We start from the raw sequence: 10989 nt of genomic DNA on the forward strand, positions 1-10989 counted from the left end.
CCCTGCTTTCAGGGAGCTTGTATTCTAACAAGTTTTGACAGCATGTGTGTATATGGGTAACCATGGAGGGGAAGACGCTAGAATCTGGGGGTGACCAGAAAACACCTTGTGAATCCTAAAGGAAGCAAGTGATTCCAGGCAGCAGAGCTGAGGAGAGAGAGAGACAGAGAGAGGAGAGAGAGAGACAGAGACAGAGACAGAGAGAGACAGAGACAGAGAGAGATAGAGAGACAAAGAGAGACAGAAAGACACAGAGAGAAAGAGACGGGGGAAAGAGAGAGAGCGAGAGAGTGAGAGAGCATCCAAGGAGTAGAGGATGGTTGGTGGAAAGGTATGGAGACAGGATGGAGTGTCTTATATAAAGAACAACAAGCAGGCCAGTAGAACTAGGCTATAAAATTCATGACAAAGAGTGATGTTGGGACGATGAGGTGGGCCCAGGCTATGAAAGCTCAGTATCAGAGAGTTTATATTGGATCCTAGAGATAATAGTGTGTCACTGCAGTTAAATGAGCAGGAGAGTGACATCATCAGAGCTACACTTAGAAAACAAATCACTTGGCAGTTGCCTGGAGTATGGATTGGATTATAGCAAGACTTAGGCAGGGAAATCAATTAGTATTAATTATTAATTAATTATCAATTAGTATTAATATCAATTAATAATAATCCAAGTGAGGAGTAACAAGGGACTAAAACAGTATTGGTTTGCTAAAGAGTCAAGATTGGGGAAGGAAAGAGAGTGTAGGCAGAGCAGGGGTGATGGCTCGGGAGAGTACTAGTGGTCGGATAGTTGGAGATCATGGTAAGGATGAATCGGGTACAGGAGGAATAAGGAGAGTGATGGAATGGTAGAATATAATCAGATACAAGAATTTTATTTTTCCCCCATCCCATGAATCTTGAGATGCAAGAGACAGATGTTCTGAGTTCACCTTCAGTGACTCTTAAAAGGAAGACCACCATGGTCCCAAGGGTGATGGTCACTCTTCCACTCACCCTTGCCTCTCACAGAACCCATGCACTACTCCACCACAACCCTAAAGTCCTGTGCTTCTGCTTCTGCCTCTAGACGTGAAGCCCAGGAGTACATCCACCCCAGTTCTATCGCACATTGAAGGTCAGGCCTGCTGAACCTGGTGATCCAGCACATGCAGCAGATCCAGGCCCTGAGCCCCCACCAGGCCAGGGCCCAGTTCCTTGGTAAGAAAAACGGGGAGAGTGAGTCCAGGTTTGAATAGTCATACCCCTAAGTGAGCCAAGGATGCAGTCATAGGTTGAGACCTAATCCTAGTCCTAGACTGAGCCCCAACCCCAATCATAGACTTTGGACCCTGATCCTAGCACCAGGTCTACTGCCAACCACAGACTGAGCCCTAGGGCCCAGCATAGACTGAATCTTTGAGTTACCTACCTATGTCCCAAATAGTGAGAGATTGTAGGTTAGGCAATATCAGTCAATAAGCATTTATTAAGCATCTACTGTGTACCACTAGATGACACAGTGCAGCCTATCTTCGCCAATGGGAACATAATCTAAAATATACAGGGGTATCCCCAAAACGATTAGAGCTACACTAAGATTTGTGGGACATCCCGGTGTATCTTCCTCTTGGTGAGTCACTCTGTTGGCTCCTGGTGTTGAGTAGGTGCAGTATTGGGACCTAGAGATCCCTTTTAACAACCAGGTTCAGTTATTACCTTCTAGGGACTGATGTAGTAACAGGTCAGGAAAGATCCATAGTCATATATTCATATATATATATGTGAATCTACCCACATGCTGAGGTCGACCTTCTGGCTGCAGCTAGCGTCTCCCGGATGGACACCTCCTCCCACCCCGAATATATACTCTTCTTGTCCCTCCTCCCTGGATGCTGGTGATCATGGACGTGGCTCTCTCACATCTCTCTCCACATCTCCACAGGGCTCCTCAGTGCCTATCCCATGTTCGGTTCCTCCTTCTTCTTCATTCAGAGTTGCAGCAACAACACTGTGCTCACACCCTGCATCCTGGCGGTCAACCAGAATGGCCTCAATTTCCTCAACAAGGAGACCCATGTGAGCTGGGGCCTCAAGCCGTAGAGGGGTGGGGGAGAGAGGTGGCCCCCAAATGGCTTACGTGATTCCTGACCCTTAACAAGTTGGAATAGAGAGACTAGGATTAAGCTAAACTGCTTCTGTTTTCTGCTTCTAAACTCCCCATCCTACTTCCTCATCATCATTTCATGAAACCCAATATGGCAGACACACCTTACGAACCCACCTTAGGCAGAGAAGACCGAGGCTCAGTCCTAATATTCCTCCCTAATTAATTCTCTATCTCACTTATCTCAGTGGTCATTCTAAATCTTCTCTTCTCCCCTCAAATCTCTCAGAGTACCTCCCCACCTCAGCTAAGGACCCTGACTTAATTGTATCTTAGCAAGAACATTGAGGCCATTTGCTGTGAGCTTCCTCTTCCTTCCTTCCCTACATCTCAAAACCCCTTTACGTCATTCCCAGTTATGTCCTCATTTACTCCAGCCTCTGACAAAGAAGTGGCCCTCGTGATGATTCACGCTGCCTTCTTTTTATAACGTCTACAGGTGCACTGAAGAGGCCTCTTACGTGAATATTACTATCTGCATTTTACAGGGAAAGATCCTGGGCACAGTGGCATCCATCCAAACAGCATTCCACCTTTCAAAGTTGCCAAGGTTACCGGGTTGTCAAGGGCTTTGCTCTCTGCCTGCCACATCACCTTAGGCCAACCTAGGAGATGGTGACAAGCTCTAGTCCTAACCCTCTCCCCTTCTACACTCTAGGAGCTGACAGTGAAATTTCCTCTGAAGGAAATTCAATCCACACGAACCCAGAGACCCACTGCTGGCTCCAGCTATCCCTACGTGGAGATCACGCTGGGCAACTTGACTGTACAACGAATCATGCAGCTGCAGCTTGAGCAGGTATGAGGCTCAGAGAGGCTTCCTGAGGAGGGGGCGGGGCACTGCATCGCGGCAGGAGTCCTTCGCTTCATACCGTACAATATCGAGAGGCAGACAAGGAACGTATTATGATTCTCATTTGATAATCAGGTCCGGGACATGGAGTATCTAAGGTTTAGTGACTTGGCTCCAGGCATGGTCACAAAGACAGTAGTTACAAAAGCACAGAATCTCAGGGTTGGGAGGGACTTTCCATCTGGTCCAACCAATAATTGAACGAGAATAGCCCTTACAACAATGCTGACAAATGTTCACCCAGACTCTGTTTGAGGACCTCCTTCAAATGGGAAACCCACCATCTAAGGAGGCAGCCCATTTCACTTTGGGGTCACATTAATAGTGAGGAAATTTTCTCTTCACAGGGAGGTAGAAGGGGCTTCTGGAGCTTTCTCCTCTGTCTCTTAAATTTGTTCTCTGGGGCCAAATAGAATACTATGACTAGTCACTTTACTATGTAGCAAACTTGCAGTCAAATATTGTATACCACTAAAGCATGGGATCCCCAATGGGGTATAATTCTTATTCTGGAGTCTGTTTCAACTTTTTAAAAATTGTTTTGAGAAAAATATATATTTTGATGACTATATTTCAATAGAATTGATTTCCTTTGTAATTCTTTGTATTTTACCCTATGCTTTTAAAAACGTGGCTCTGCGAAGGGGTTCCCAGGCTTCACCAGATTGCCAAAGGGGTCTGTGACACAAAAACAGGTTAAACAGCCTTGTTAAGGCTTCTCCAGTTCTTTCAGCCAATCTTCTCATAATATGGTCTGGAGGCCTTTCACTATCCTGATTGTCTTCCTCCATTCGAATTCTGGCTCATCAATGTCGTTCATAAAATGTGGTAGCCACTATAGAATGCCCTACATGTGGTCTGACCAGTTGTAGAGCTGGCAGCCCAACCCAGGTCTTCTGGTTCCAAAGCCAGCCTCCTTTCTATTGCATTATGGTACCTGTCATTCAGTCATGCTGCCTTTCAGAAAGGACCCAGAGAGTTCCCAGGAAGGAAAATCCATAGCAGGAAAGGAGGTTCTGCTAATGACAAGTCCCCTTCCTCTATCAAAGTGTCTGTCATTGTCACTGTTGTGCTGAGAGTGTGCTAAACCCCTGTATGACAATCTTTCAAATATCAACTAATGTAGCTATCACATACCCCACCTCATACACATGCTCTACAGCTTTTTGGTGCCCTTTCCAAAATGTAACACAGAATTCATCTCACTACTCCAGGTAACATCTAACCAGGGTAAAATACATTGGAACTCTCACTTCCCTAGTCCTGGACACTACACCTCTCTTAATACAACCTAAGACTTCATTAACTCTTGTTTGGGGGAGGGGAAGGGAAGGGGATGGCCACATCACACTGCTATTGAGTTCAGACCACAAAAACCTCAAGATCTTTCTTCAGAAGAACTGGTGTCTAGCTACATTTGTCCTATCTTATAAAGTTGACTTTTTTTAGCACGTGTAAAAAGAAACCATATTCACCTCCCCTCAATCGTTCTTCAGCTGTTGCTGTCGCCTCTTTGAAGGTAACAGCTGTTGTCTTTCTTGCTTCATTTTTTTTGTTTTTGTTGATCCTCATCTCTACTTTCGACATTCTACCTGCTGGAAAAGAAGAAAGATTATCACCCCTGCCCATCTCCCTCCTTCCTCTTGCTTATCAACCAATATATTCCTTTTAAACCAAAGCACTAATTACCCCCATCTCCCCTTAGTCGGTGTTTCTGTGTCTCAGAGACACAGAGAAGTTGAGAGGCAGAGAAACAGCTAGTTTGCTGAGAGGAGATAGCTAAACCTAGGCTGCTGATGCCACAGATGCCCACCATAGAGGCAGGGAACATTTGACCTACGAAATGGGGAATTCTAGTCTAGATGCCCACTGAGTTAGATGTTGGGTTCGTTGTATTAGATGAAGGGTATGAATCTCACATATAGAAGGACTTAAGCCCACTCCAGAGCAGAATGTAAAGAGATTTGGGATTATGTGCAATTTTCCATTACCCATATCCCTTTCTTTCCCCACACCAGCACTAAGAGTGTTAGGACAAGGGACATCTAGGTGGCACAGTGGATAGAGCCCTGGGCTTGGAATCAGGAAGACTCATCTTCTGTTCAAATCCAGCTTCAGACACTTACCAGCTGTGTGACCCTGGGCAAGTCATTTCACCCTGTTTTTGCCTCAGTTCCTTATCTGTAAAATGAGAAGGAAATAGAAAACCACTCTAGTATCTTTGCCAAGAAAACCCCAAATGGGGTCATGATAAGTCAGACACGACTGAACAGCAACAAGAACATTGCCAGTTACATAACAAATTGGGACTGGGCCTCCTCAGCTGGCACTGAACCCTGAATACGGGGGAAGATAGATTTTTTATGTATTAAAAGAACAGGATATAACCAGGATACAAGATTAAGTAATCTGATTTCTGATTGGAAGAAAGATTAGGGCCTTTCTGAGTTGGGAAGGGGAAAATGAACAAGCGCAGTTCCCTAAAATCAGAAAAAGAGGTGTCCTCGCTCCCCTCCCCAAGTGTCTGTATTCAATCAAAGGAACAAGGAAATGACAAGCGATTGGCCAGTACGGGGCCAGTTTTCAGATAAGACACATGGGTTGTTTGAAATGTATGATTGTGAGAAACTTCTTTGCATCATCAATCTTCAGATCTGACTGGGTTTCTGGTCAGCATAACCTGGGTTCTTAGTGAAGGGTCTCTAAGCAACAGGTAGAGGTGGCCCAGCTTTCTAGCCACACAGGGCTAGGTTCAAACAATGCAGTAAGGTTTTCTCATAATTCAATTAAGTTTTCTCACAAGACAGAAATTGAACTACACCCATAACTGAATAGAAAGGGAACTGAGCTAGCTCACAATTCTCTCACCCATTACACCTTGATCCTGCCCTCTGAGGCCAAACAGATCAAATCTAAATACTTTTCCACATGACAGTCCTTCAAATACTTGAAGATAGCCATCATGTCCCAATTATGTTGTTATGAGGTAGTTAAAAGGTAGGGTGGACAGAATGCCAGTGCGAGGGCAAATATGGCAGATATCCAGATCATTACCAGTTGTGTGACCCTGGGGAGCCACCTAACCTCTGACTTGCCTCAGTTTTCCTATCTGTAGAATGGGGGGGGGTAATAATTACGCTTTCCTCCCAAGATTATTGTACAGATTGAGTCAGGTAATATTTGTAAAGTACTTTGAACACCCTAGGGCAGCTAAGGTAAGACTCATCTTCCTGAGTTCAAATCTGGCCTCAGACACCAGCTGTGTGACCCTGGGCAAGTCGCTTAACCATGATTGCCTCAGTTTCCTCATCTGTAAAATGAGCCAGAGAAGGAAATGGCAAACCTGCTCCAGTGTCTTTGCCAAGAAAACCCCAAATGGAGTCACAAAGAGCTGGACGCGACTAAAAAATGACTGAACCACAATCGCACACCCTGAAGTGCTATATAAATGCTCGATGTTATTATCATGATTATTATTCATTCCCTTCCCCCCACATTCTCAAGCCTTGAATGCCTCATCACTGGAAGTCTTCAAATGGAGGTTTGGGTGACCATTTGTAGGGAATATTGTAAAGGGGACTTCTGTTCACATATGGGTTAGACTACACGTTATCAAGGTCCTTTTCAATTCTGTGATTCTGTGACTTTAACATGTGTAGATAGCTACACCTACAAGCAGATTTTTCTGGAATATTCTCTGTTATTCACAATCTTTTTCTTCATGGATTTCCCCAATTTCTCTCCTCTAGGGATTCTGTGGAGCAATGATTTTAGTGCCCTGATTCCTCATGGATTGAGCCAATGGAATTACCTGAGGTTCTCTTGGGCAAGTGTCCAGGTCCCAGGACTAGAAAGCCATACCAAACGGAAGGGATTTGGAACTGGAGCTCTTTGCTCTGATGTCTGCTTTCTTTCCAGGGGCTGAATTTCTCAGTCTTGCCCAGAGGGGCTGGCTGCCTCAGATCTGACTACTGAGCCCCTGCTCCTTTTGAAAATCCAATGTGGATTTTCATAGAAATCATAGAATCCTAGGAGTTAGAACTGGAGGACCTTGGAAGCTGTCTGGCCCAACTCCCTCATTTCAGAGATAAGGAAGTTGGGGGCTTAAGGAAGGCAAGTCCCTGACCAAAAGTCACATGGCGAGCCAGTGGCAAAGCTGACACTTGGACCCAATGCCCAGTAAAGTCTGGATCTCCTTCCACCATATCACATAGCTACTCTTCTCTGAATCCTTGCACAGTGATAGAAAGAGGGGTTAGGACTGTGATTTCATTCCCTAGGTAAGGAAATTCCCTCCACCAATTCAGGTCAGCATTTTAAAGAGCTCCTTAAGAACAGTGAGAGATTAAGTGACTTGGAGAATCACATGAAGCTAGTATGTGTGAGAGGTAGGTCTTCTTGGCTTTGGGTCAAGCTGTCCACTATGCCATAATGCCTCTCATCTTATGACCAACCAACCCAAAACAGCTAGGAGAATCTCTAGGCCTCCGGGAGGAGTCTGCCCTCCTACCTCCTTAGTTAGGAGAGCCCTTCAAGACAAGCGCAAACAAGCAGGCTTCCTCTCAGAGGCCTGGACGTTTATGTTCTATAAATTATATATTATGCACTTATTATATATTATGTTCTACAAATTATGTTATGTATTTATTATATTATGCAGAATATATTAAATATTATTATACACATGTATATAAGCTATATATACATACATGCATATATACATACATGTACACATACATATGCATATATACCTATACAGAGAGAGAGCTCTATCACCATCTTGTCCTCTGTGAACGCACGAAAGGGATCCGTGAGAGGATTCAGGGAGAGAGAGCTTACAAGTGAAGAGGGGCAGCACTTGAGCCATTTCCCCTTCTGTCTCCACAGGGCCTGGAGCTGTGCCGGGTTGTAGCTGCTCATGTGGAGAGCCTATTGTGTGCCCGAGAGAAACGGTTCACACTGCCTCCTAGTGAGATCACCCTACTCTGATTTGTTTCAACATCTGCTTCCTTCCTTGGCCCACCCAAAACCTGTGGAAAATCCTGGACAGGCCAAGGAGTGACTTCATGTTGACTCGGCAGAAGGTCTACAGCAGAGTACCCCAGGGATCTGTGTCTGGCCTTGGGTTACTTATCCTTTTTTACCAGTGATATGGACAAAGACCTTCATGGGATGCTCATTAGATTTTCAGATGATACCAAATTAAGTGAAAGAGTTAACATAGCAAATGACAATGTCCGGATCCAAAAAGATCTAGAAGGCATTGGACTGAATCTAAGGAGATGAAATCTAATAGGAATAAATGAGAAGTCTAACACTTCGGATCAACAAATCAACTTCATAAATAGAGTGTAGGGGAATCATGTCAGGTTCTGAAAAACAGTTGAGCAGACTGTAAGCTCAACATGAGCCAGTAGTATGATATAATGGCCAAAAAAAAAAAAGCTAATGTACTGTGGGGCAACATTAAGAGAGGTATAGCTTCCCAAAAAGGGGCAGGGGCAGGGAGGTGACAATCTCACTGTCCTCTGCTAGGCCAGACCACAGCTTGTAAAACTGTGTTCAGTTCTGGGAATCGCTCTTTAGGGAAAACTTGGATAAAGCTAGAGGGCATCCAGAGGAGAGCAGCTAAGCTAGCGAAGGGCTTAGAGTCTATATCATAAGGAACCGAGGATGTTTGCTTGGAGAAGCTAAGACTGAGGGGAGACAAAGAGATTAGGTTTGTTCTGTTTGGCCCCAAAAGGCATTACCAGAAGCAATGGCTGGAAATTTTTAAAGAGGAAAATTTAGGCTTGATGTCAGAGAAATAAGCAGACACAGAATGAGTTGCATTGAGAGGTAGTAGGTTCCTCCTCCTTGGAGATTTTGAAGAAGAGATTGGATGAGCATCTGTTGGGTTTATTACAGTGGGGATGCCTTTTTAGGTATAGGTTAGATTAAATGCCCCTTCTTACTCTGAACTTCTTGAAGTTCAACCCTATGCTTCTGCAATTCTTCCCAGACTATTCAGTAAGACTGGGTCTTCCAAGGGAATCTTCAACAAACCCTGGTTGTAAATTATCAGAGTCTGTGGTGCCTCCCAAGACTTGGGGAAAACCACTGTAGTTAAGGACAGGAATAGGAATGTGAAAGGGTGGTGTTAGGTTCCGAGTTAGATTCAAGAAACAAGCACCACATAGTGTTAGGGCAGATACCTAATGATCTATTTCCGAGAACCATGATACTCCTATAGGGCCATCCCTTCAAGTCTCAGTGCCAGATCATAACACCCTCTCTGAAGGCTCTTTTGGGCTACTGAAAAGCTACAGAATAAAGGTTAAAGGAACAGGAAATCTGCATCTGAATGGGAAGGGGCCTGAGGGGAGAGAATGCAAGAAATAATGGAACCAAGTGGTCACCGGGAAGACTTCGATCTATCTGGCAATCAACAAGCATTTATAAGGCACCAAAAAGGAGAAGGAAGAATTTCTAGACCATTTTCATTTAATCCTGAAAATGGCTGACTGCCTACTAAAGATGAGATGGATATCCAATTGTGTGCTGGCTCAAGCCCACCTTTTTTTTTTCTTTTTTTAGGAAGCCTTCCCTCCAATACTTATCAATAAATGAATGGCTTTGCCCAGTCTAGGAGGAAAGCAGACCCTGTCAATATCACTGTCTGCCCTCTAGCCACAAATCTGAGCTCTTCTCAGCCAAAGAGCAAAGCCAGCGTACAGACAAGAGGATGACTCAGAGAGTTTTAGAAGGGTCTGTGTGGCTCTCAGGGCATAGAATTAAGTATGGGAGAGAACAGGAGTTGATGGGCCGGCTGGCTTCTTTTTCACTCACCTTTAAGTAGTCAGGGTGAAAAAGGCTAAGCAGGTAATACAGGAAACTGGGCAGCCCAGTGATGAGCCTGGGTAAATGGGTTCCACTCTTTGATCCTGAAGCAATTTTCCTGAGCCCAGACTGGGCAGAAGCCAAGAGTTAGAGGCCTTCTGGGCAATGGCAGAAGAAGTCCGTGCAGGAAGGTCCCTGGGACCTCCCCAGCTTTGTGCTTTTTTTTTTCTTTTGGCACTCATCTTGCTATCCTGTCCTTCACCTTCCACACTTCAGTGATCTTTATTTTTCTTTGTAATTTCTGTGTGAAATAAATATCAAGTTTGGGCATTAAGGCCCCCTCAGGAACTGAGGGCAGAGCTGGCCCCTGGCAAAATTGAGCAGATGGTGATGTTTGCTATTAGGCTGCAGACCCCATCCGATATTCTCTCAGTCCCACCCATCCTTCCCAGCATCCCCTGCTCCAGACCTTTCCCTCACTTCTCCATCCCCTGAAACCCTGCAATCTTGACTGAAACAAGTTAGCCTATTCCCCATCCCCGGGGGATATTTGCATTTTGACTAGGACATCCAATGCCTTGAATTTCAGGGAGATGAGAGTAGACAAAAGTCGGATTCCTGTGCTCTGAGGAGACTCCCCCTAGGAGGGAAGGAGGAGGGTAAAAAAGGAAGAAGGAGGGAGGGGCACGGTAAGGGGGCCCTGGCAACAGGATTCGCTGGTTTCCAGGGGAGCTCTGGGTGAGTCAGCTGCTGGCAGCCAGGAGGTTCCTAGCTACCTCTCGTGTTCCTGGTAAAGTCATCACCCGGTGCAAGGAAGAGAAAACCAAAGCGTTCTTCCTATTAGCAGAGCCAGGAAAACCATTTTCTTACACAAAGCCAGAATAAGGCAGAAGCACTTTGGGAAACTACTCGGTCTACACCATTCATCACAGCCCACCCTACCTCGGGCTACTCTTCAACCTCCATCCCTTTGTCTTATTTTCCAAGCCCCAGGCCCTAAAGATTCCATCAACACCCTTGTTTCCTATAACCTCAGTCACAAAGGTGTAAAGACACACAGACAGACACTGGCTAGAAGTTTCACCTCTCAAGCCTAAGGACCTGCTTTCTGCTCCCTTCCCTCTGGTTTGATTCTTTACCCTGAAGTCTAGGCTTTGGCTAACTCCAT

The 10989-nt window shown here is 45.1% G+C and overlaps 1 protein-coding gene across 1 annotated transcript in view; it reads left to right on the forward strand.

Annotated features, from left to right (window-relative positions):
- MYO15A (myosin XVA) overlaps positions 1–8297 on the forward strand; it is a 128541-nt gene extending 120244 nt beyond the window's left edge. The window contains 4 exon segments of the mRNA XM_036748000.1: positions 1073–1203; positions 1928–2061; positions 2808–2948; positions 7890–8297. Coding sequence (XP_036603895.1) covers positions 1073–1203; positions 1928–2061; positions 2808–2948; positions 7890–7991 — 508 coding nt within the window. The 3' untranslated portion in view covers positions 7992–8297.
- Positions 8298–10989: the final 2692 nt, after the last annotated feature.

The sequence above is a fragment of the Trichosurus vulpecula genome, chromosome 1 (assembly GCF_011100635.1).
Source record: "Trichosurus vulpecula isolate mTriVul1 chromosome 1, mTriVul1.pri, whole genome shotgun sequence".
Lineage (NCBI taxonomy): Eukaryota > Metazoa > Chordata > Mammalia > Diprotodontia > Phalangeridae > Trichosurus > Trichosurus vulpecula.